Source organism: Protopterus annectens, chromosome 2.part2 (assembly GCF_019279795.1).
Source record: "Protopterus annectens isolate FY-2018-M chromosome 2.part2, PAN1.0, whole genome shotgun sequence".
NCBI lineage: Eukaryota > Metazoa > Chordata > Ceratodontiformes > Protopteridae > Protopterus > Protopterus annectens.
The window spans coordinates 37,175,293-37,203,223 of NC_056730.1; the positions used below are offsets into that span (position 1 = coordinate 37,175,293).

General features: G+C 37.1%; 1 protein-coding gene across 4 annotated transcripts in view; it reads right to left on the reverse strand.

Moving 5' to 3' along the window:
• Window positions 1–27,931, reverse strand: part of THBS4 (thrombospondin 4) — a 972,706-nt gene that overhangs the window by 436,366 nt on the left and 508,409 nt on the right. For all 4 annotated transcript variants that reach the window (XM_044063723.1, XM_044063722.1, XM_044063724.1 and 1 more), the window contains 2 exons: window positions 9,524–9,676; window positions 1,006–1,110 (listed from right to left, as the gene is read on the reverse strand). In XM_044063723.1, coding sequence (XP_043919658.1) covers window positions 1,006–1,110; window positions 9,524–9,676 — 258 coding nt within the window. The remainder of the gene's footprint in view (window positions 1–1,005; window positions 1,111–9,523; window positions 9,677–27,931) is intronic.

The window sequence follows — 27,931 nt, forward strand, 5'->3', positions numbered from 1 at the left end:
TTCCATAACCTACATGTTCAACTAAAGAGCTTGTTCCCATTTACATATCACTTACCTGGTTAACAAATAAATGCATTAAACAACAATGGTCTAATTTGTGAAATAAATGCAGAATAGAGACGGAGAGAAAAACACTATTGCACTGAGCCTGTGGCAGTTGATATTGCTTCAGCACTGTGTCTTTTGACCCTCCAAGTAATATAATGGAGGTGGGAAGACTCAATATTTTACATCAACTGCTGCAATGCATTAATTCATAGTAAAGACATAATGAGCCATTTGCAAATGACTGAGACCATTTAGAAGGAGGGTACAGAGCTTAACATCCATTGCCCCAAGAAATCAATTCTGAACTCTATAATGTTGGCAATAGTTGGTGGACGCTGGCCTTTCATTACAACATGCTAGGAACAACTATGTAGTAGTCCTTGGAGGATCAGGAATGCATCTGACTAGGAGCAGGAGCATGAACTGATGTCTCATGACCTAAAGTGACAACAAAAAATGCATGTTTTCCACTTTGTGGTATGCATTTAATGGCCGTGGACTCGCTAGACAATGGTTCTTTGGTACCAGTTTCGGGAGGGAACAATGGCTACTTTATTTTGTACTCTGTTGAGAGCTAGCATGCAGACTGAGAGGTGATGACTGTACGATGTTAACAAGCTGCTTCCTGTAGTCCAGGGTTTGAATCCCTCAGCCTGCATTTTTCACTTGTGTGACTCTGGGCACATCACGTAATCATACTGTGCTCTGAAGCAACTGGGAAATTGTGCTAGTTTCCTGGACTGTATACGTAATAACTACTTTGGAATCACCCTTATCTGTGGAGCTAATGACCAAGTTTCATTTCTTATTTGCTCCTCCCCTTTTACCTTCTTTCAAAACTCTCAGTGGCTTTATACATTCATTTGTATATGATAAAACACTAAATAACTCATGATATTATGGAATTTTTAACACTGACAAATTTTTGTTACTGTTCACAAATAGATACATTCATACCTTTCTACAGGTAGGTGCAAGACAGCTTAGCTCTTCATCAGGAAAACTGTCAATGTCTGTGTCTCTACCACATATGTAGCCATCACCAGCCCAGCCAATGTTGCACTGCAAAAAGAAAAAAATATATAAGAAAGTAAGTTATTTACATTGCAAGAATGAGAGTATGTATTAAAATATTTTAATTAGGAGATCTGCAGGTATACGGTTCTTTTATTAGAAGTTGGCCATGATGTTATATCCAACCATAACTAAACAGCCAGAAAAAAGGAGGTCATTGTCCCACTGTACTCATCCCTCATTAGACTCATTATTGAATACAATGCCCCATTTGGTATGTACTTCACAAGACATCTGCAATAACTGGAAAGGCTGCAGAAATACCTCACTAAAAGAATCACAGGCCTAAGGCAGATGCCCATTGCTGACCGACTAAAAAAACTCCAGCTATACTGTGTCGCATATCGTCTACTCAGAGGCGATCTCTGCTTAACGTACAAGGCCATGTCAAACCCAGAGCTGTTGGACATGCTACACTTAAAGAAATCCCAATTCCTCAGAGCCACACACTCCAGGGATCTAAACCTTGTCATCACAATGAAGAAAACATGCTGGAGGGATAGGTTCCTGACCCAAAGACTCCCCAGACTCTGGAATAGACTACCCATACATGTCAAGCAGAGCGCCTCCTTGGCCCTCTTTAAAAGGAACCTTGATGATTGGATGAGAGATAGGAAATTCACCCCGGGGATCATGTCAGTCGCCCTGCTAGACAGGGGTCCAGGGAAGTAAATATTGTGGGAAGAAATAGCCAGGGAATTGTTATGGCTAGGCTTGTATAGGCCCTAGGGCCGATAGCTTAGTACCAACCTATGAACTTATGAACAACACAGATTCAGGAAATTAAAAGATAAGTGCAGAGAAATGCAACAAGAACTAATGACAACAAATCAACAATAATGGAAGCAAAGGTATTTACTACAGAAACTACAATTATATGAAAACTGGGTACAATATAAGTACATATAATAATCTGGGTCAACATTTAGGAGAAAGACATTGTAAAGGTGCATTTTACACAGACAAGGTGAAGAGAGAAAGACAAAGGTACATGCAGCTGCAAAGCTGCAGGGGGCACACCGAGCAATATGTCAGAGGGGTAGGTTTGCTTTCTTGGTAAGTGGTCTTCTGGCTGTAGCATGAAACCACTGCAGCTGCTAGATAAAAACCAGAGGAAGCTTCATTTGAGCAATTTAAGTAACAGATTAGTCTGCTATCAAGACATCAATGCATTTATTCTGCAGTATGATTATATGCATGTGTCAAACTGCTTACAAGTATTAAGTTGTCTTCTTTTATAAAATGTTACCCCTGAGCCGGTTACTGTAATTTGACCCTTTGAAACATATTGTCTCTGAGTTGTAACACATCAGAGACACAGAGACACACACACACACACACACACACACACACACACACACACACACACACACACACACACACACACGCACACACACACAATTCTAGTAGTAAAAATGTTATGTGTGAGCCAGGTCATCACTTTCCTGTACAACAGATCATACCTCTCAACTGTCCATATATTTGCCTCATATATTTGGTCTATTCCTCACAAAATTTAATTTTTCTGGCCAGTCTTTAGCAAATCATTGAGGATTGAAGTCAGAAAATATTGAATGACATTAACATTTCAGATTTCATACCATTCAGGAAAGTCATACTAATGCAAAACCTGTTATTTTATCAACTTTCTACATTTCTAAGAGAAATATTTAAAAACTGCCCCTATTTTTGGACCTTTGCCCACCATTATTTATGACTTTGTCCATATTTCTTGCTATAAGAGTTTGAGAGGTATGCAACCGATTGTCTGATCTGTAACAATTAAACAGTATAATGAGCTAACTGTTTCTCTTCCAACATTTTTTTGGAGGCTGTAAGTAGCGGACGCTCATTTTTTTATATTTTACTGTCTTGCAAACCTAATTTACAGAGTAAACTATAAATCCATTCCAGCATTCTATTCTTAAGGGGTACTGTGAGCATCTTCAGTTAGCTGTGGTTTGTCATGACCAGAGCTGGAAATCATGTTCTCTAAGGTGGCTGCGTGATCTTGCTTCAAATCACAACACTGTTGTATGAAAAATATGAAGTCCAGTTCAGTCCTTTGCTGCTTCATCTCTCATTCTAGCATATTTTAATGGAATACCTCAAAGAATTAGATAATATCACTCACTTTGATTGGGGATGGAGGGGGCAGAGGGCACAGGGCACAGCAACAAACAAAATTACTCTGAAGGAGCATGTTGGCAGATCTGTGAAAAGGGCTGAGTGAAGCCTTTAACAAAAGCAACATTTCTGTCTGTAGTTTATTTACTTTACAATAAAGAGATAAGTACACAGAGCATTACCCTGTTAGAGCGGTTATCCAGGAGAAACAAAATATTGTGTGTTGCTAAGAGTTAAAGAAGGCAAACTGAAATACTAAAAAGGGATAAAATTATATGTTAAAACTTGAACCTCATAGAAGGTTGCACGGTATGTAGTAGGTAACTAAACCTTGCAGCATATGTATAGGGGACAGGAGTAACATCTGAAGGAAGAATATCAAAAATATCTTAAAAATTCCGGGGAGAACAAGATGGTTGCAGTTCCGTGAGCACTGTTAATACCTAGCTCTCTGAAATACCCTGAATAAAAATCAATCCGGAAGGCACCGAGGAGCAAATATCGCAGAAATAAAACCAAAAGCCTACTTAAGACACACAACAACAACAAAAGAATGTCAAAGAAAGAATAGAAACCCTTAAAAAATGAAAGGATTACTCAAGATACGGAATACAGCTGATGCCATGTGGTATTGAGGCCCTGCAGCTAACTACAAAATCTGAAAACCCATCAAACAACAAGATGTCGAAGGAAGAAAATAACATGGAAACTCTAACAACTAAGACAAAATATTCTGTCTTAGCATCATCGGAAAAGGACACAACTACTAAAAGACAGAGGATGACAAAACAATTGGATAATACAAAAACTGCTAATAAAAATAAGATAGACCAGCCAGCTAACTTCAAACTTAAAAATACTGCTAGATGAATCTGAAGAAACACAACAGATAGTAATTGAAAGAGCCCACAGAGCTCTGAGAGAAGTCCAATCACCAATGAGACCAGACCTGTATACATTAAAATTCTAAATTCCCAAGATGTCATAAAAATCCTGCTAACAGCAAAAAAGAAAGGCTCAGTTACTTGGAACAATAATAGAATTTCCTTTGCACAAGACCTTCCCATGCAGATAAGGCAAGCAAGGCAGCTTTTATCTCCATTCTGCAAGTTCCTGATAGAAAAAAAAAAAAATTCCAAATCAAGTATCCAAACTTGCTGATTTTCTACTTTAAAGATGTAAAATACTCAGTCACTAATCCGAAAGACGCAAAAGAGACTTTTCAGGCAGTCTTCAAACAGATACCTCCACTAGAAATGTGATAGAATGGTGAAAAAGTGTAAAACGGTCCTCAAGTGAAAAACAGACTGAACCAAAGTCACTCTAGACAGAAATCTTCACTAAGAGACTTGTCCTTGCTTCCTAGACCCTCAATCTGTTGAGTGCAGCCATGTGGAGAGAAGGAAAAGAAAAGGAAAAAACGTAGGAACCAAAAATCTAGCAGCCTTTCCTTACATGCAAGTTACAGGAGGGAACCAGTTCCCAGGACTTTGCAAGTGAATTCCTTCCCCCCCACAAACTTGATAGGTCCATTGTACAACCAGAATGAGACCCAGTAAGAAAATAGTGATAAAATTAGGAAATGTAAGCCATATGAGACAGAAACTATAACTAAGGGCAAAGGGCAAACCCTCCTTCAACGCGACCAGCAAATTCTACACAATGATCTGAAGAAAAAGGTACTGTGTTTTAAAATATCTTAAAGATAATCTTGAACAATAACTGATGATACTTTATGATACACTGTAAAAACATTTTAGCAACGGTTTGATCAAATGTTGCATGGCAAAAAGAAAAATGTATTTGTCTTTCACTACCATACGAGGATATTAAATAGTCACCGTGACAAAGGAAAAATAAATAGACTCTGTGACTGCTTATTAACATGACTAAATATCACACGCATGGTCTAAACATGCATGTCAAACCTATATGTAATGTCTGGCTAGACATAAAACCTAGTTAACAGCACTAAACTAGTAATTAACTGTAGAAGCTGTAGATCTTTTTTTTTTTTGACAACAGTGTGACAATTAATCTGCATTTGACACTGAATCATAAATAATGCAAAATCTTGAGAATGCATGAAAGAACTCTACGCAGTAGCTTAAAATGACATTAGTTAAACTGCAATCTAACAGGCACTGAAGAAGAAAAATGGAAACTGCATACACTGATGTAAATATGTTAAACTGATAAATAGATGTTGCTGTCTAATATGATATATTCAACATAAGAAATCTGTCTATCAACCCAATTTTTAAACTGCTAGTTAAAAGAAGAAACAGGCTTTACGATACATAATTGTAAGCATTACACTTTAGGAATAACCTTGTTAATGTTTGACAGTTTAATAAAAGGGGCTAGGGAATAGTACATGGCGGTGCTGTTTAGAGAAATTATATATTAAGCTTTCTCCACATTGTTTTTAGTATCTCAAGGGGGATAGACTGTATAAAATCACTACTTAAAGGGAACACACCTCTAAACAGTAGAGGAAAATGCAAAACTTTAAAAAAAATCTCCCTTCTGCCCCCCCTTTTATTCTTGGTTCAGGGAGATAGTAGGTAGGCATTGGATAGGGACGGGAATATTCAGGTGCTTTACACAAAAAATTTGTAGGAACACATACAAAAATGATCAGACACACTTAGTACACCTTTATACATATGACCAACACCATTAACAAAATAAATGTGTGAGATAGAAACATGGAATGTTGAGGGACTGCAAACTAAAGAAAAAAAAAACAATTTCTACACCTCACCTTGAAAACCAAAGCCAATCTTATTCTAATTCAAGAATCACAATTAACAGAGCAATGGACAAAAATTAGTAAGAAAAAATGGATAAGACAAATTATAGCATCGGGAGAAAAATCAAACAGTGCAGAAGTAGCAATAATAATCAAAAAAACATTTTCAAGATAAGATACTTAAAACCAGTTCTGATAAGGATGGAAGGTGGTGTTATGTAACCTTCAATAATTCTGCTATTCAAAAACCTATAATGGTGCTCAATAAATATGCACCTTGTAATAATCAACATCACTTCTTTATGTCGTTTTATGCGATTCTAACCCAATTTAAAGACTATTAAATAATTATTGAGGTGACTGGAATGCCTATCAAAATTCTGATAAGGACAGATCTAATCCGAATAAACCATGCCATAAACAAGCCACAATAGCACTTAATGAGTTTAAACAATACTTCAAACTATATTATCCATTCAAATATGAGGGAAATGATAATAAATCTGGAAAATTTACTTTTTATTCACAATGCCACAAAATATGGTCAGGAATAGACTTTTACTTAATCTCAAACATATTTCTCAGCATGGAAGCAACAACATACATACACACCAGATTCCTCTTGGATCATTCAAAAATCACACTGAATATTAGGTGGGATAATAAACAGAACCTAGCCAACAGAGGCTATAACTGGTCACTGAATCCCAATCTACTAACCAAACCGGATGTAATAAAAGAGGTTGAATCACTGTGAAAAACAGCCATCATAAATATCTCTAATACCCAGGTAACAGTTGATATAGAATGGGCCTCGGCAAAAACACAAATTAGAGGAATCTTCATCAACAAATCATCATATCATAAAAAAATGCAACTAAAAGAGGAACAAGTATTAAAAGAAAAAATAGAACAGTTAGAAAAGGAACTACAAAACAACTTTAACAATCAAACTGAAGACACTCTTCTAAAACTACAAAGAGATTTCTACTTGGTGGAAGCAAAAAAATCTATCATTCCATGAAATATGAAATCTGGCTAACTACTCGGAAGGAGTTCAAATCCCATCCAGAGCATTAGCCAGACTTATTACTCAGCACAAAACTGTACCTAATATAATAGAAATTAACTACAGAGACAGACGATTTACAAAAAATTAAGAAATAATAAAAATATTTGAGCAAATCTATTCTCGAATCTATGGGGAACAAACCCTACAAGCTACAGAGGAAGACAGGGCACTTTTCTTCCTAAAATTAAGATTCCCTAAACTAGACACACAGACCAACAGAAAATGTTAATGGAGCGTATTTCACTCAATGAAATTATTACTACAATTAAACATTTAAAACTACACAAGGCTCCAGGCCCGGATGGTCTTACCTCATCACCTTTCCTGTTTAGCCTTTACCTTGAACCCTTTTTCTACACATTAAACAAAATGCATACCATAATCCCCCAACATTATTCAATTTTAAAGTCTTCCTTACAGCCTTCGCTGATGACCTAAACATATATTTTATTACCCCAAGCTCAGACATAACCAAAATAATAAAAGCAATTGAACAATTCTTGGTCATGTCCAATTACAAATTAAACCTTAATAAAACCAGTATTTTTCCTTTACGACCCCCAGACTTATCTCACTATTTCCATTCTTATATACAATTAAAATAAAACAAGAAATGAAATACCTGGGAATTACTATCTTTCAGATTAAGAGGGAATTCTATCAAGATAATATAGTACACAAATGGCAAAATATAGTACAAGACTGTAAACGATGGAATAGTCTCAAATTACCATGCCTGTCCAAGATATCAATAATTAAAATGAACATACTACCCAGAATAACATATATATTCATGACATCACAAATAACTGTACACAATAAATTCTTCAATCAATTACATACTTTTTGGCCAAATTTATATGGGAACCCAAAAAAACAAGAATTTCATATAAAAAATTCTCTCTCCCCAAGTCAAAGGGGAGTTTGAATCTTCCAGACTTTAAACTGTACTATTCCATTATTAATACTAATAGAATACTGAGAATAGCTGAGCACAACCCGACACCCAACACTTGAACTCCTCCTTAGGTAACAATATATTTCAGGTACACGAAAGCACTAGGCATTAATCCCAAAGCTCCCCCTTTTCTAAACAAAAAAGAAATACACATTTACAATATTATAGAACCTTTAAAACAGTCTATTAACATAACACAAAACATTTTTTCTTCCTTAAATCTCTGGCCAATGATGGAAATCCTGCAACCTGTACATAAAAACCCAAACTTGAAAATTAATAACACAATGATAGACCTTAGTACTTTTCCTTTACTGAAAGACGAAAGAATACAGGACATCGAGCACTACCACAACTGTACAATCCAAGAAATGAGAAATAAACTTAACTTAACTAAGTCATACAACAATCATACTAAGACAAATTAAAGAACTTTGTTCCAGTTACCTCCAAAATAGCAACCTACACAATAGAGACATAGATGATTGTGTATAACTATGTAAGGTTATTTTATCTAGAAAAAAAACAATATCTAACACACATAAAATGATAAGTGAAATTAAATATCCGAATGCTCTTCTTTTTTCTGATTATTTGCTGAAATTAAAAGCATCTATTGATGAACAACAGGTGAGACAAGCTATTAAACTAACTCTACAAACAATACCCCTTAAAGAAACTGACATACACACAACTTATGATCAATAATAACTCATAACTCACACCTACAATACTTCACAAATTCAACGCATCTAAATCACCAAACTGCCTACACTGTAAGAACCAAAAGGCAGATTTAATTCATGTTTTCTGGAGTTGTGAATGTGTGTATAAATTATGGAACTCCCTAAAAATCCAACTACAAAAAACGGGCTACGAGAAATCAACATTAACATAGGAATTTACACTACTTCATATCCCTCCACCAAACATAAATGGAAACCAAACAAACATACTCATGACACTTTTTTTACTAATGAAGCTATACATAGCATCCAAATGGTTAGACCCTCTGAATATTACTTGGGTGGGATTAAAAAAATGGCCATAAAACATCTAGCATACACAATGGTAATTAACAAAGGAATTAAAAACTCGAAAAATATAGAAATTTGGGAACAAACCTTTAACAACATCTTAGCATAAGCTAATACAAAAAACACACAGAAGTACACTATAGTGGAGTCTAGGGAAATACACACAACCCCACTGTTAGTAAACACTGGACTTGACTGTATAATATCATAAGTGTTGCCCATAAAATTTGAAAATACTGTCTGTAAAGCACCTTTGTACATAATGTAAACAGTTGTGTTTTGTGGCCTTCCATGTCACTGTCAGTCCTGTAATGTATATTATCTATATATGTGCCACTATGCAATAGTTGGAATATATATGTTTTATCTTTATGTAAAATGAAAATAAAGATTATTGAAAAAAATATCTTACAAATTCCAAATCAATATGAAATTACTGATGGCATACTTACAGTACAGGTCACAGCTCCAGACCTAGACGCAGAACACTCTGCATTAATACTGCAAGGGTTAATTGCTCCATTTCCACAGCTTCTCTCCGGTTTGCAGCCTTGTAACTGGTCTCCAATGTATCCAGGTTCACAAATTCCACAATAAAATGAGCCCTGCACAGGAAAGAAACAAAGATTAAAATTCTTCCAAATGTCATTCTTTAGCAAAACTATGATGCTTTCATAGTAATCCTGTATGAAGTCTTCTACAAAGCACCTTAATATATATGTCAACAACTTTTGTTAATGGGCTCTTTGAATAATTAATTAGGAGATTCTCAGTGCTGTGTTGCTTGTCTTGACCTCCCTCACTGCCTCAGCAACCTAACATAATGATAACTGACCGGAGCTGATGTGGGCCACTCTGATGTTCAGTTTGTGGCTAAGCTCTAAAAAATGTTAATTTCAGAAGCTTGTTCTAGTTACAGAGGGTAGCTACAGTGAATACATCCTGCTTTCCCATGCATTCTGCAAAAATATATTCATTGCAAATAAAAAACAAAAAAAAAACAAGGGGGGTGGTCATTGTGGAAAAACAAAGAAAATACCTAATTATAGTCAGACACCTAGACTACAAGCAGTGGATAATTATTCAAAGTATTTTAAAGCTGCAATTAATGAGGATATAATGCAGCTGAAATATATATTTGCATGTCATGGTATCTCCATTTAGTTTATATTTAGCAATGGTCCACAATTTTTCTGAACAAACATTTTTAAAATTTTACAGTCCTGGAAATTAGAGCATGTGTTCTCTAACTCCAGATACTCTAAATCATATAGAATGACAGAAAGAACCATATTGACTCTAAAGTGATGCTAAAAAAGGCAAGTCTGAAATGGAAGGATACCTACATGGCCATGCTGGACCTGAGAAGCAAAACCCTTGAGGAAATAGAAGCTTTCTCAGTATAAATGATATGTGTAATCTTCTTAAAATAATGTTATCGATAAACTATGTATTGATAAAATCAAATATGGCATAAGAATGCACAATGGTCAAAACAAGTAAAGTAGACATAAATGATACTTTGACCGAGCTACACTACAATTGCAGAACTCTAGCCAGTACAGATATTCGGTATGTAGTAAGGCCAGATACAGCTTCCTATTACAGTTGAGACAAGAACGAAATCCAATTCCCAGAGTGCCAGCTGATCATGGAGCAGAGGCAGATCTCATGTCGCTACCAACAGGCATTCGAGTTCAAGCAAAGTACATACAATAGATGTGAGGAGTTAAGTGGGAGAAAGTGTGAGTTTTATGGTTAGGGAGTGACTGTGAGTTTTAGGGTTAGCATCAGGGTACAAGGTTTGGGATTAGGAATGGGGCCAAATTGGAGTTCTGTGATTTGGATTGGGGAGTGGCTTTGAGCTTTAAGACTAGGGTTAGGGAGTGAAATTTGAGATTAGGGTTAAGTGAGAAGGAGTTTTAAGGTTAAGGTTAGGAAGCAGGGTTTGCGATTAGGGTTAGGGAGCAATTAGGAGATTAAGGGTTTAAGGCATGAGGTCTGGGATTAGGTTTGGGGAATGACTGTCAGTTTTAGGTTTAATGAGCAAGGTTTGGGATTATGGTTGAGGTATGATTTGGAATTTTATGGTAATGATTAGGGAGCAAGGTTTGGGATTCAGGCATAAATGAGACTTGTAGAGTTAGAGTTAGGTTTCTCAGCAAGTGTAGGCATGGGTGTGATGCGACTGAGCTGTCACAGTTTGTGTAGTGGTGTTCCATGCAAGTGACAGCAAACAGGTGAGCCATGAGCTAATGTCATATGAGGACCTGTAATATATCCTTGAAAGAACCATGGTGATGCCAGGCTTGATTGCAAATAATTTGTGATTGACAGTCTAATCATAAGCATGTGATTTGTTTGGCTTACCTCCAAGCCTGCAGTATCCCAGAGGATTAACATTTCTTAGAGATACAGTATTCCAGAAATTAGCATATATAAATTGGAGGTGTGTGGGGAGTGCAGGGGGGAGAAGAGCAAAACAGTGACTTTTGACTGACTGTTCTATTCTAAGTTTGATTCTTAGTGACTGCACTGCTAATTGATAATATCTATTATCTTGAACCTTAGCAATGGTGCCAAACCATGAACCTAAATTATAAACCCTCAGTATCAAAGGTGATCAAATTTATAGGAAGAACTGAACATTTGTTAATGAGTGGCATGAGAATGAAACAGCAAACGATTTCCTGAGTAGTAAGGCAGAGGACATTGTGTGTACCAATGAAACACAGATGATTCAGACTCCAACAAGCTGTGAAGACATCCAGGCATGAAGGAGTGCACAGCAGTCCCCCAGACAAGGAGTATCACCATGCAGTCATACAAATTTCACCCCACAAGGACCTGTGCTCATACTTCAGATTAGGAGATACAGCAGTCTCTAGTGACCTGGTTGTAGTATGTCAAATACAAGAAGACATTGTCTCTGTGGGTTTTGACAGATGTTTGATTAGACAATAAGAAAACACGATGGTGACAAAATAATAGCAAATGGTGCCCACTCTGAAACTAAGGTGGTCCCTACTTGTCTGCCATAAGGTTCAGTAATAAGGCCCATCTTCTAATGTATTTATAAATGGCATTGCAAATGGACAGAAAAATATGCCTTTTTGTTTAATTTCTCCAAGTCTTTTGGGTTTCTAATACCACAACAGGAAATCGATCCCATGCCTAAGTCAGGGTATGATTAAAGTTCATGAAATTAGTACTGCCTCAGTCTTTGACGTTAGCCAAAATGCTGTTTACAGCATCCACAGTTAATGGTCAACGCAATGTGGAACAAAACCAAACTTCACAAGTATATGGGTCAGTCAAAAGTGCATGAACAATGCTTCACTGCAAAATAATGCAAAACAATATTACTGCAGGGTTAAACCTATGGAAAAATCAAAGCATGCCACTAAAAACTTCAGCAATAAAAATGGAAGACCTGGACATGTGTGCAGACAATGAGGGTCATACTGTAACAGCAAGAGAGCCAATATTACTGCAGGGTAGGTGAATATATAAGAAAATGCATATTCATCAGGAAAAAAGTTATTTTTAATCAGTCTATGCTGCAATTATGATATATCAAATGGAGTACTCTGTGTGTATTTCTAAGTCTAACAAGCAGATGCTGTTATCTTTTTCTTTCTTTGTGGATGATTGATAGCATTTTACGGACGTCAATAAATGTAAATCACATTCACGAAAAAAAGTCTCCTGTTTGCATTCAGAGCACTATTCTCCTTCATAGCTTTAATTCTGAAGGTGGCAAGGTTAATTTTTTTTAACTGCCATGTTCATACTTAAAAAACACATAGTGAAATGATAAATGTTGTTTTATGTAGTATGCTGTGTTTTACTAATACCATACTGGACTGACTCAAAAGCAAAGCCCAAGGGGTAACTAGTCACTGCATGAGTAAAATGTACCTCACTCAGAGTTATTAGTGTTACAACATCTATTTACTGTAGATGATATTTAAAATATTTTAAATATAAGAATTGTATGGAGATAATTTTTCACTGGTGGTTTGAGGTTAAGCATACAGCTAACTTTTACTGAGCATGTGCATGCTGATGACACTTTGATGTGCACATTCTCAGATGTATATGCACTTTTTTTGTGATAGCACTAGGATTTTTAACTCTTTTTAATACTGTTGGAGTTATGAGATTTTACATACTCAGGATGAACATTTGAATGGTGAATTATAAGGATTAGGTTTTCTTTTTTTTTAATCAACTAGTTTTCTGTTCTTCTGATTTACTTTGGAGTGTAAATGGCATATAATTTGGATTATACAAGAGGGCTCAGGGCTAATTTCAGCATTCTGCATACACAGTTGCTTGAAACTTCTTCTAGGAAGACAGTTTTATATTTTACACCACTGATATTGAAAATGTACCAAACAGACAACTGGACGGCAGAGTTATTTTGACAGTCCTGTCATTTTATAATTATATTTTTAAGCCATTTATTTCTAAACATCAGTGTTTAAGCTTACCTTACGTCAATGGAGAAGCAAGTATTTTTAGCACATTCTTTTACGATTCTAGTTATACTGCCATGACTGGTCTTACTATCTGTTTATGTTTACCATTACCCTTAGGTTTCCCGTTTGTCTTCAAGAATTGTAAGAAATGAAGGACACAGGGAATGGAATCTATTGTATGACAGCTAAGAAGTACCTGTATATAATTAGGTGTGTATTAGGATTCCCTAACAAACATCTTTAATTGCTGGAACCTGTGTTCTGAGAGACTACCTGCTTAGACCTGCTTAGATCTCTGTTGAAACTGCCCCCCCCCCCCATTTTCTGCTGTCTTCAGTTGGTATAACTGTTTTTTACAGCTTGTGTGTTACCTAACTCAAGGATCACTTAATATGACCTGTTAGTAACAGCCTGCATTTAATTGCTGGAACCTGTGTTCTGAGAGACTGCCTTCCAGACCATCTGCAAAATTACAGAGCTGAGTATATTGTTTTGGTTATAGAGTTTGTTAATTGTTGCTTAGATCTCTGTTGAAACTGTTGTCTCACTGTTCTGAGAGACTGATCTGCAAATATACAGAGCCGAGTATATTTTTTTTGGTTTTAAAGTTTGTACTGTTAGTTGTTGCTTAGATCTCTGTTGAAACTGTTTTGTCCTACCCACCCTTCCTATTTTTGGTTTGTAGTTTAAATTTGGTGGCTTTTGCAGTTGCCCGCCCCACTGTAGATTTGATCTGGGACACTCCCCCAGCCCCATCTCTTTACCACATTTTACCTAATAAACTCTTTTTGCACTTGCTTTTAGTCCTTTTTAATTTAATTGCATTTTTTAAACAGTGTTTGGTCTAATATTGCTGCATACTCAAGTGTGCTAGCTTGCACTGCATGTGAATTGTTTTTACTATTGTTTTTGCTACTTTTCTGTAAAAAATAAATAAATAAAAAAATACTGTAAACCTGTTTCCTACCTTTCCTGTAACTAGTGTTCCTGGACTGTATGTAAGCTTTTGAGCCCCCCCCCCCCAAGCCTTTCTGTGTTGGAGGGAAGCCTTCTAGTTTATCAGTGGGAGTGCTAAGCGCTAGGTAACCTGTCTACCACATAAGGAGTGGTTCTGGCCCAGAAATTGTAGTTATTGGCGATTTGGCCAATCTCTTCCATTTCTCTCAACTTTCTGATTTGAAAGCCTGCATTTGCACTTGTTTCTGTCCTGTAACTCATCTAGTGCAGATACAGATTCTTAGTTTTAGCACTTGTTCAGAACTTGTAAGCACTAAATAAGCTATTAATTACTATAGCACTCAATCTTCCTTATTACCTAGAGGAAAACAGTTTTTGTCTCACTTGCTTAGAGAAAAACAGCTCTTGTACTCACTTTCCTCACTTATCTAAAGGAAAATAGTTTTTTTATTCAGGCATGTCCAAGGGTCAGCTTCCAGTGTTATCTCCTGTCTATCTGATGAATCTGGGCATCTTGAGGCAATGTAGAAATTGCCTCATGTACACAGACAACCCTCTCCTCCTACCACCCAACACTACAATCTGTGAGAGATGCACTTATCTAGCCAAACTGGAGGTAAAGCTCTCTCCAACCAAGACTGAACTTGACAGTCATGAGGAGAAGGTAAACATTTGCACCACACCACACTCATCACATAGTCTCACTAAATCTACACCACCAAAATCCACACATAGTAACACAAAAACATTTGCAGAGGCTCTCAATAATAATCTGTCTAAGCAACAGAGACCTCCAAAGCAGAAACGCAAGCAACCTCCATCCCCCAACACAACCCAAATGACGCATAGTCCACAGACTCAGTGTGTCACTCAACCACAGCCAATAAGGCAAAACAACATACCCAACACACTAATCATAGGTGACTCTATAGTCAGGCACACTGATGTCCCACTCACCGGGCTAAAGAAGGAGAAGGTTACTGTCAGCTGCCTGTCGGGTGCCAGGATCTGCCACATAACCCACTCAGGTCACTCCACAAGTACAAATATGACTCTGTCATTGTCCATGTTACTGTGAATGACCTGAGACGTACCTCCCTGGACTACATGAAAAGAGGCATGGAAGAGCTCTCTGATCTTGTAGCCCAGGCAGGCATGACCCTAGCCCTGAGTAGCATTCTGCCATCATCCAGAATGATACCGCAGTACAAGGACAAAATGACTGACTTCAACAATTGACTAAGCTTCTGGCATCATTCTAAGGGGATCCAGTATCTGTCTGCTTGGGATGACATGGTCAATAGACCAGAAAGTTTTGCCACAGATGGCCTGCACCTGTCGCCCCTGAGATTCCGGATACTGGCTAAGGCTGTTGCTGCCCCTATAGTGCCTTTATTAGGCAAGGTTCAAATAACAAATTCACCACCATAACAGGGACAGGCAAGCAAAAACTGAGGGTAATGCTACTCAATGCCAGAAGTCTAAATCTCAAAATGCACTCACTCGAGGCACTCCTTAAAATGGAGAACATCGATATCTGTGCAGTGACTGAGACCTGGTTCAAGGCTCCAGAGAGCCCCCCTGCACTACCAGGCTATAACTCATACCACACTTTTCGGCCATGTAACCTGGACCGAAACACCAAAGGCGGAGGTGTCCATATTCATTAAGGATATCCACACCTCTAGGCTAGTTGCTCAGCACAATGCATCCGAGGTTATCCAAGTGCAACTAACTCTGGGCAAAACTGCAATCCAAATTGCAGCTTGCTGCAGATCTCCCACCATGCCCCAGGATTCCCACTCCTCTTTTCTTGATGTACTGGAAAATATTAGGGTTCAACCAAACACCCTAATAATGGGCGACTTCAACTACCCCACCATTAACTGGAAAAACTACTTGTGTACCAACTTCTTAGCTCAATGCTTTCTGGAATTCATAAACTCCAATGTCCTGGATCAACTTATTCACACCCCCACCAGGGGCAACAATATCCTAGACCTAGTCCTTACCAACATGAGTGACTGGTGTTCCACACCTGAAGTCAACTCCTCGTTGGTCCGATCTGACCATAAGCTAATCACCCTTGATATCCACATCCCGCCCCCACCCCCAAAACCACAGTAAATAATTTCTCCAAAACCAACTTCATGCTTCTTAAGACAGAAGTGGTGAACTTCATGACACCCATGCAGATGAACAATACAGTTACAACTGCTGAATCCTACACAAATGCACTCTATAAGCATTTACACGAGTGCATGGATCGTGCTATCCCAAACAGAACCAAGATGCTATCCTCCAAAAAAGGAAGCCAATCTGGTGGTCCCCTGCCATAAACAAACTGTACAACAGAAGGAAGAAACTGTTGCAAAAGAGAGTAAATTCCCATGAGTGGAGGAGCTCCCTGGTCAACCTCAGTAAGAAACTGAGATCCCTTATATATATATATATATATATATATATATATATATATATATATGATATAAATATGTAATAATATATATATATATATATAAGATATATAATATATATATATATATATATATATATATATATATATATATATATATATAAGATATAAAAATATATTACAATTACACTACTTTGAGCTGTTGTTAATTGCATCAAACGGTTTGATGCAATTAACAACGGATCAAAGTAGTGTAATTGTAATATTAATATTTTTATCTGCACTTTATCAAATAATAATATATTTTTATATCTTACATATTGTGTAATTATTTCATCAGTGTATATAATTTAGGGTTTCCACTTTTCATTTAATGTGATGCAATGTGGCTCCTTTAAGTTTGATTTTTATGAAATTAGTAGAAGGTTTGTAATGAAGTAATTTTAAATTAATTGTTTCAATGAAGTCATTATTGAATAATGACATTAATTAGTGATGTAAGAGTTGGTTATGTAAATGTGAAGTTGATTTTGCTCATTGTTCTGAAGAAGTCCTTTTTGAGAGGACAAAACCTGGGTTAACGTGTATTTGTGTTTTCTGTTTGCTGCTAATAAACTGTGTGGTTTGACTTCTCTTTTCCTTGACAGTATTGTATGTTCACAAGTCACATCTGACTATTCTAGTGATCCTGTGAATACTTATCATCTACAAAGTTTATTAGGCAAGTAGGGAATGGAATTAGATTTTTTTCCATATCAGTAACACACTGCAGACACACATAGGCAAATTTAGAGTAATTTATTAGCTTACCACCATGTCTGGGGGTGAAACGAGACCTCCACGTAGATAGCCTAGTATTCCCTATGACCCTATGAAACCCACACAAACACAGAGAAGACATGCCATCTTCACATAGAAACCAGCCCAGCCAAACACTGAAGCAGAGAACTTCGTGCTGTGAGGCAGCAATACTTCTTGTTGTATCACTTTGCCACCCACAACCTGCAAACCCATCACAGGAAATGCAAGAAGGAGCATTAAGTGAAATGATTATTGTTTACCGAGACAAGCTCATGCCTTCCTGTGGCAGGTTGTGCTCCCTTATAGTTCTTCCTAGTTATTATCATTATGTCATAGGTTACTATTACTCGGAGAAAAGGCAAATATTTGTTTTTAATTAAAAAATAAGTATTTGACTAGCTTTTTCTATTTCTTTATCAGTGTTGGAACAGGAAGGACAGGTACTCATGACTATGCTTCAGTTTCTCTGAATGGTCTACTTGGGCTTTAAAAAAGGAATGGTTCCTCCTGTTTTGCAAACATTCTCCCAGCAACACCCCTAGGGAGGTGAACAATGAACTCAGTTGTCAGCCAGCCTTAACATCTGAAAGGACTTATTCTAGCTGTGACTGAACTTTATATCTTTCCCACACAATTTTCAAAAGAGGTGATGAAAGTAAAGCCATAATGACCTGCACTCACAGTGTAGCAAAGATAAGTATAACTTCTTATCCACCGCCCCCCCAAGCCATCTAGTACTGAAGCTGTTGCTAGCATCCAAGACATCGCAGGTGATCGGTAAATGACTGTTTAGTGTAAAAAACATGTACTTGTTTGTTAACTTTTAAGATCAAAGATCCTTTTCAGCAATGACCCATGCACAAGGCACAAATAATACATACAGTCAAGAATAATATGCAACACACACGTTCAAACTCTATAAATATACAATACAAATTATTGAGTATATACTTAAATTTGAGTGTAACTTCCGATGTTACCAGCAGACAGTTAAACATATATGTAAAGATGATGATAATAACAATAATAATATCATATGCTGACAAGATTTATTAAAATATGGAAAACATTTGCTTATTGATGAGGTCTTTATAGACATACAAAGGGTATTTGAGTATGTAGATAATTCAGTTCTGCTTCTGAAACTATAAAAAAAAAAACCTTTGGCTTCAGTGAAAACATTCTCAACTGGCATGACAGTTACCTCACTAACAGAACATTCAACATCCTCAGTGCTAATGAAATTATATCAAGAGGCATCTTTATATCTGAAGTCCCTTTGGAGCCTGTTCTTGGACCTGTAGTCATTTTCACTAGATAGTAACTAGAGACTGTAACCTTACAGACTCCTTAAACTCTGTGCCAATTTGATTGCATTGTGAATCTGTATGCTATAATGTAATTGCATTACTTGTACTAAATATTGCAAACCTGTCCTCTCGTTATTAATGTCTAGTACCTGTGTCACAACTGAAAAGGTCCTTGAACCAGTCCACCTATCCAGTAAACAAATATAAATAAATTCATAAGGAAAATCACCACAATGTGTGAAGATCCACCTTGAAATTATAGATATGCCATGCTCTCTCTCTCTCTCTATCTATATATATATATATATATATATTTATATATATAAAATGGAGTTAATAATTACATGAATAACAGTAATAATACTATATGCCCATGAAGATGACTGCAAAGTAACTCAAAATGTATTTGTGTGCAAGTGCACTGTGAGATGAGAGACTGCTAACCATTTTCTGGAGAGCGGTTGCTCTTACATATATCAGTCAGGTGTGCTGAAAGTTAAATTTCCCTTACTTCTAAGCTTTAAGTTTTATATGGAAATTCCATACACAAAATGTGCTTTTTCTTGACCTTGGAGATATTTATGGAGCTCAGGGATGGATAAGATACCTTCTCAGAAACAAAGAAATCAGCACCTTTAAGATATTTCTAACAGCATTTCATATGCAATGAAATTTCTTATGGGGTCTGTATGTTGCTAAGCAATTTTATGAAGTTCAGGGAAGAGACGTGTAATGTCTTCTTTATGATTGTGGTGTTGGAATCTATCATCATTTTGTTTGTCTTATTCTTCTCAAAGAGGGAAGGTACCACCTCTGGCATTCAGAAAGGGTTACCTCCAGTGGTAAGCCCTAATGTGGGTATTTTCTGACTGGGATTAGTCCTTTTCATTTGATAGACAGCTTTACCACAGTGATTCTAACTAAGCAGCCTGTAAAATCACCACAGGGGGCAGTACCCAGAGCTTACCTCAAATGTTAATGAGGTATTTTAGGGAAATGGCATATGATAATGAGTCATGTGAGCTCCCCTGGAAATGCCTGAGTAAATTAAGTATGCCAGCCATGTTAATTAACATAGGCAAAAAGCTGAGTTCACCCATTACTTTCATTGAGAGAGATTGCATTGGGGTAAGTCTTGTAAAGTTTAGTGGCAAGGTAGTGTGGGGGATGTGTGTGTGTGTGTGTGTGTGTGTGTGTGTGTGTGTGTGTGTGTGTGTGTGTATGTGCGCGCCCCTCTTGTGTGTCATTTAGAGTGATCGGATGAGGGGGTCTGATCCATGGTGAATGTGTGTGCGTGTGTATGCATGCGTGTGTGTGTGTGTCTGCAGAGATATGAGTGGTTTAAGGTGAGTGTGTGTGTGTGTGTGTGTGTGTGTGTGTGTGTGTGTGTGTGTGTGTGTGTGTGTGTGTGTGTGTGTGCGCGGTGGGGGTGTAGTGAGTGTGTTCTTTAGAGTGAGGGGGTGAGGGAGTCTGAGTTATGGTGAATGTCTGTGTGTGTGTGTGTGTGTGTGTGTGTGTGTGTGTGTGTGTGTGTGTGTGTGTGTGTGTGTGTCTGCAGAGATATGAGTAGTTTAAGGTGAGTGTGTGTGTGACTGTGTGTGTCTGTATGTGTGTTGTGTATATGCATGCGTGCATGTATTTCTGCAGAGATACGAGTGGTTTAAGGCGAGTGTGTGTGTGTGTGACTGTGTGCATGCGTGCATGTGTGTGTCTGCAGAGATATGAGTGGTTTAAGGTGAGTGTGTGTGATTGTGTGCGCATGTGTGTGTGTTTTGTGCTTGTGTGTGTGTGTGAGTGTGTATGTGGATGTGTGTGCATGCGTGCGTGTGTGTGTGTGTGTCTGCAGAGATATGAGTGGTTTAAGGTGAGTGTGTGTGATTGTGTGCGCATGTGTGTGTGTTTTGTGTTTGTGTGTGTGTGTGAGTGTGTATGTGGATGTGTGTGCATGCGTGCGTGTGTGTGTCTGCAGAGATATGAGTGGTTTAAGGTGAGTGTGTATGTGTGTGTCTGCATGTGTGTGTGTGTGGTGGGGTGTAGTGAGTGTGTTCTTTAGACTGAGGGGGTGAGGGAGTCTGACCTATGGTGAATGTCAGTGTGTGTGTGTGTGTGTGTGTGTGTGTGTGTGTGTGTGTGTGTGTGTGTGTGTGTCTGCAGAGATATGAGTGGTTTAAGGTAAGTGTGTGTATGCGAGACTGGGACTGGGACTGTGTGTGCATGTGTGTGTGTGTGTGTGTGTGTGTGTGTGTGTGTGTGTGTGTGTGTGTGTGTGTATGTGTGTGTGTGTGTGTGTGTGTGTGTGTGTGTGTGTGTGTGTGTGTGTGTGTGTGTGTGTGTCAGTGTCTGTTTCTGTGTGTGGTAGGGTGATTGCCATAACTCTAAATTTAAATTTTCCTAAACCAGTGAGCAAAGCCTGTAACACTGGAAGGAACACTGAACACTAGGGATTTTTACATATCATGCTAAGTCACATAAAAACAGCAGGTTTTGTTGTGCAAAGCAGTTTTTTAAACATTAAGAAATATGGGGCAATGGTAGATCCTAAATATTACTCTAAGTCAACATTGAACACATAATGCATCATAAAACATATTCTGAACAATAAGAAATATGAAACGGTAACATGGCATTACTGACAGACAGACTGTAATACTCTATGATTTATGAGGGACAGGGCAGTTATAAATGACAAACTTGTGGACATTCTCTAAAATAAATAAAGGACAGTTGAGAGGTGTGGAGATGTGTCCATGTGTGTGTTTGTGTGTGTGTGTTTGTGAATGTATTTATGTGTATGTGGGGGGGGGGGTGAACTGGAGGGGGCTGTGCCAATAGAATACATAGGCCACTAGCTGTGCTTATCACAGAAAAGTGCTTATTAGTACCCCCACATGATTCAGACACATGCAAATTAGCCCTTTTCTCATTGTAGCTAATAAGTCTCTGTTTTTCTTTTTGTGTCTTTCGGCTTTTCCCGGTTAGGGGTCGCCACAGCGGAACTCCGGTCCGCTAATGATTGGCAGTAGATTTTTACATGCTGAGTTGCCAGCTCTGATGCACAACCTTCAACGAAGGTACGCCCATTCACGCATGTCTCCACACAGAAGACGCTTTAGCTGAGAATCGAACAGGACAACATCTTACTGTGAGGCGACAACGCTGTGTTAAATAGCTGGTTTTGCCATGTCAGTTAATGCTTGTGGCCACGTTCTTTCTGAATCCTGGCTCGTTAATTATTGAAACTCAGTCAGTTTTATGAACACTGAATCTTTGAATGCCTGTTCTTTCTGATATTCCAAACTTACTATCTTCCCTTCCTTGAAATGCACAACCTCAGGGTTGAATGTAATTAAGGGAGGAGTACGTGAGGTCTGCCCTTGAATGTATGTCAGTATCTGTATGTCTCTGTGTAATTGTGTGTGGTAAAGCCCCTCAAAGGCAAAAGTTCATTTTCATCTGCTGTAAATTCAAAGTAATGTTGATTTTAAGGGGGGTGACCCACATGGCCAGTCTTTGAAGACTTGGTCTTCCTTCAGCTGACACATTTATACAACTTATAAGGGCATAGCAGCCTGGACCGAGGAGGTCATTGCTCCATTGTACTTGTCATTGAGTAAAAGGCATCCATTGGCATGTACCTGACCAGGTACTCACAACAGCTTAAAAGACCAAACAGAGTCCTCAAAAAAAGACTGCAGGGAGTAAACAGTAAGTCCTATTTAGCGTCGGTGGGGGATTCACTAATGTTCTCCAGGAAGGGCTGACACAGACAAATAACTTGTGCTATCTCACATTATTCTAGCTTTTAGAGTGAGAAGAAATGTAATATGGTATTTGCAGCAACTTTACTTCCTTTTGTAAATTATGTTGTAAAATATGGATGCAGACTGGGTTTAATTCATACAGCAGAGAGCTAAGGGCAGTTCTGACAGTTTCTGATTTCTGAGTCAGTATGTCTTTGTGGAGTAGGTAAAATTTGTTGCTCTGTTTCATTTGTAATTCCCACTTTAACAGTATATCCCTAAAAATTCCACATGCAATGAGCTGCAGATACAGGGGCAGCCAGAGGTAATCTGTACAGACAATAATTCACAAAAGATCTTCTGACTGAGATGTGAGTGGGCAGGTTAAAAAAAAAAAGGCAGTCCAGCCATTTTTCGGCACTTTTCCATTATACCCCTACCACGTGTTTGCGCTGCTGGTGCTGCTGTCTTGTTATTATGTAGTCTTTTGTGCAGGACTAAGAAATGGTTATTGTTAAAGTAACTAAAATAAGCAGAGGAAGAAGGAATTCTTATGTTTGTAATAATAATAATACATTCAAAGCCGTACTGCATTTTCCCGCTGCTGGCACTGCTGTGTTTTGCAAGAAAGCAGGAATTCTCATGTTAAAACTGTACGATGTCTTTTGTCTTCTTGTGCTGCACTGCCCTGTTCTGCTTATATGTAATCATACATGTAGGAGTGACATATGTTTATTGTGAAGTGATGTAGAGGAAGAAAAAAAATGTTTTTTGTATATACACGTCTTCGCTCTGCTGGCGCTGCTCTGTGTAATCATTCATGTAGGAGTGACGTATATTTATTTTTAAAAGATGTACGGGCATAAGAAATTGTGTGTGTGTGTGTGTGTGTGTGTGTGTGTGTGTGTGTGTGTGTGTGTGTGTGTGTGTGTGTGTGTGTGTATATATATATATATATATATATATATATATATATATATATATATATATATTAAAGTTTTACTTCATGGAAAACAGTAACAGCAAACATAAAAGTAACGTCAAATATTTATTGTGAAAAAAGTACATGAAGAAGGAGTTCTGGCAGCCATAGTACTTAACATTCTATGACAGAAAACACAATTTCTCATTACTGTTTCTCGTGCTTGTATATTGTAAGAAAAAGCGGGAACTTGTATGTTTTAAATACACTTTAAGAAAACCTTTATTGCTTATATGTGAATTATGCTTAAACACATCGTTCAGCATGTGGTAGGTGTGTAACTTTGGATTTCAAGTATTACTGATATGACAAGACATATAATATTTTGTACTGAAATTGGATTTTCATTTTACACATCTACTTCTCAGAATTAATTGTCAGCAAAACAAGAAATGTAGACCAGCAAAAAAGAAGTGTAGTGTGGAGTAGTGTAGGATTCACACAGAAAACACTGAAGCCGACATACTGGCAAAATGCCATATGAATACCGCTGTCTCTCCTGGTAGGGGTTTAATGGAAAAGTACCCATTTTTCAATCACAGACAGATCTAAGGACAGTTTATATAGGCTCTTAGGTATGTATTAGGCTTGCTGCCCTTGCAGGTCATTTTAAGTCAAACCAGTTTCCCTCTTTTGTGCTGAAAATAGCCTATCACTTTTGTAATTAGACTGTCCTTACCCATACTATGGTCATTAATTATATATTACCCCTAATGAGAATAACTGGGATCATACCATAGATAATTTGAGGGGATCCATGCATTAGGGGCAGTCCTGGGATAATATTATTTTTCTCATCCATAGATCTAAGTTGCACTTGAATGTGAATAGGGATGAAATGTGTTTATGTTGATGGAGAGTCTATGCAGGGCAGCATTACAAAAACTCAAACAGCAGCAAATGTAACTTCATTTTCCACTCTGGCAATTTGAAGTTTAGTGTTATTCACGGCATGTTGATGCTCCATAATTTACTCACAAACAGTGTGGTCTAGCCCATGGAGTAAAGTCCAGGTGGGTAAATATCGCAGACAGTCATGTGGTGAATACAGCAATTAGAAAATGTGGCAGAGTTGTCTTCCACATCTGTTGTACAGCAAGTTGTGAAAGATGTCAGTCCTTGGTATTGTGCATCTGGAGTCTTGAATCTAACAGTGCAAGTCTGATTTGCTTTTCATGCCACCAGAGTTCTATCTTATTTGGGGCACGTTTTATATTTTACAATGCATTCTAAAATTAAGTCATTCCTGGTAATTGTCATGATGTGTTTCCGCATCTTGCAGAACTTTATTATTTATTTATTTCATTATGTTATAATTTATATTTCTTTTGTTCATCTGACCTTTTCACTGGCCAGCTAATGGTGGTGGCTTTGACTTTCTTTTAATCTGTTTTGACCAATAATTCTATGCAATAATGACTCAGTGTTTACCCAGAGTGAAAACTACTTGTTCTGGTAATAAGACCAGCTATTTTGGCTGCCTGTCTAGTCTCTTGTTTGCTGTTCAATGTGATTTGAAATACTTCAGGTGAAGAATAAATGTCTCAAATTTTCTGAGAACGTACAAACTATATTTATATCCATATATTGTTACAGCTAACGGATGATGTACTGCAAACCAGATATCATTCAGTACAAACATTTTTACAAAATAAGTAGCATTTAATTTTCAATATATTGGAAAATATAGCCGTTTGTATAAACACGTTAATAGTTTTGACAGCAAGTGAAATAAGAAGATGATGTATGAAATTTGTTCCACTAGGACGTATCAACAAACTGAGTATTGGTTCACTTATATGTAGTTTTTTTTTTTTAATTTTTTGAATGGGAAAAAGACATAAATAATTATTTACTGTATTGCTTGACAAACAAATGTGAAAACATTTCAGAGAAAAGATGAAAAAAGTGTACTGCGAGCATGAATGTTTTGGAATAGCATTACTAAATAATTTAGGGTTAATACATTGATGTCCTTACATTCACTGCTGCAGTATTCTTAACATTTGGGATTCTCTGCCGTGGAAGCCCATGATTTGGCCAGTATACCAAAGACTTCCTGTTGCATTTAAAGGTAGTGAATTACTTAATTATTTGTCCACTTCATTCCCTATTTATCCAAGTTTTTTCGGGATCCCAAAGATCCATAAAGACTTATACGAGCCTCCTATGAGACCTTTGGTGGATGGTAGAGGATCACCATTATATGTTTGTGCTAAAGTGATAGACGTTACGTTATAAAAAATAGTAATTCAAGAAAAGCAAGTCTGTAAAGACTCCTGGTCTTTTCTGAACCAGATTAACCAACTTAAGTTTGATAGTAATTTCAACTTTTTAACAGTCGACATAAAGGATTTATACACTTGCATTCCATACAATATAGCTATAGAATGGGTAACACTCATGATGTATAAATATAAGCTTCCGAAAAGGGAAATTTATATAGTGTCTGAACTATTAGATCTGGTTCTATCTTATAATTTTTTTATTTTTGATTCGTTGTTTTATATTCAGAAAATAGGCATCACTATGGGTTCCCCGTGTGGAGCAAGTGTAGCAAACTTAGTGATGGCCTTTTGGGAGTCGGACTCAGTCTTTACGTCAGACATGTACCGAGAATCAGTTGTGTTCTATACCAGATACCTTGACGACATTTTTATGTTGATCAAAGGCAAGGAACAAACAGCTGCTTCCCTAGTCGACTTCTTCAACAAGTCGACTGAATTTCTGAAGTTTACTTACACTTTCAATAGCTGTACTATTCCATATTTGGACATAAGGTTGTCAAAGAATTTAGAATTAGACAGTTTTACATTGAGGGTTTACCGCAAAATTACATATTCTAATATATTCCTCCACTACTCAAGTTGTCACCCTTCTTATCAAAAGAAGGCTGTTATTAAAGGGCAACTAGTTAGAGCGGCCCGGATTGTTACTCTCAATGATGAGTTTAATGAAGAATGTTTATTCTTAAAAACAGCTTTTCTTAAAAGAGAGTACCCGGTTGAGCTCATTGATGAAATGATAGCCGAGGTTAAGTCAAAGAGAGACAACAACCATTTTAGACCTTTATTGGCTATGCAAACTTCTAGTTTGAATGTCCCTAATGACAACCTGAGCAGTGAAGTTATAGAAGGAACTGAATCTGGCTTTATTTGTAATACTAATTCTAATTTTAAGGAAACATACAATATTTACAATGGTGACACAAGTAGAACCACTTCTTTTTCTACTACTTATGTTAAATTAAGTTCAGCATGTATTAACATACTAAACAAAAATTGGAATTTGTTCAAAAATAATTCATCTTTAATGAACAAAATAGGACACAGACCTAAAGTGATCTTTAGACGTGGCTTAAATTTGAAAGATTGTTTAAGATTCAAACCTGACTTTTTGAAGAAATCGATTGGGATGTTTAAATGCGAATCTTGTAATATGTGCAAACACGTACTTGTTAATAACTCTTTTACGGTGGAGAATGTAACATATAAATTACGAGATAAATATAATTGTAACTCAAAAGGAGTCATCTACTTTGCCAAATGCTCTCACTGTCCTGCTTTCTATGTGGGTAAGACTGAGCGTAGGCTCAGGGATAGAATTTATGAACACATCTATGCCATTACCCACAAGAAAGCAGACAACGCATTAGCCAAGCATATTGCATCCTTCCCTGATCACACGTTTAAATTCCTGATTATTGATAGATTAGGTAATAACCCTAGAGGTGGTCCCTACTCCCTGAAACAAATAAAATTAAATGCTAGTAACTTCCCAGGTCTGAATGAAGCTTTGTCAATAGGAGTCTTGTTAAAATTGAGAAGCTTGACAAGGTAAATAACAAACTGAAATTAGTAAATTTGCTTTTTATTTAATCAACCATTACAGTAACATAATAAATAGAAGTCTACAAATAAGAAGCTGTTTAATGTTCAATGTGCCTTTAAAAGTGGATATAAGTTATCTCAACTTCTTGTGTGAGACAACTTTAGTATTATACAAGCACTTTATTATTCTCAATATTCTTAACATTTTTTATATATTTATATATTTGTATTCTTTTTCTTTTTGTTTTATCATTTTTTGAACTGTGTTTAGTTGTATTTTTATGACTAACCATAATAATAGACTGGAGCATATAATTAACTTTCTTGTTAATTATAAAGTTGA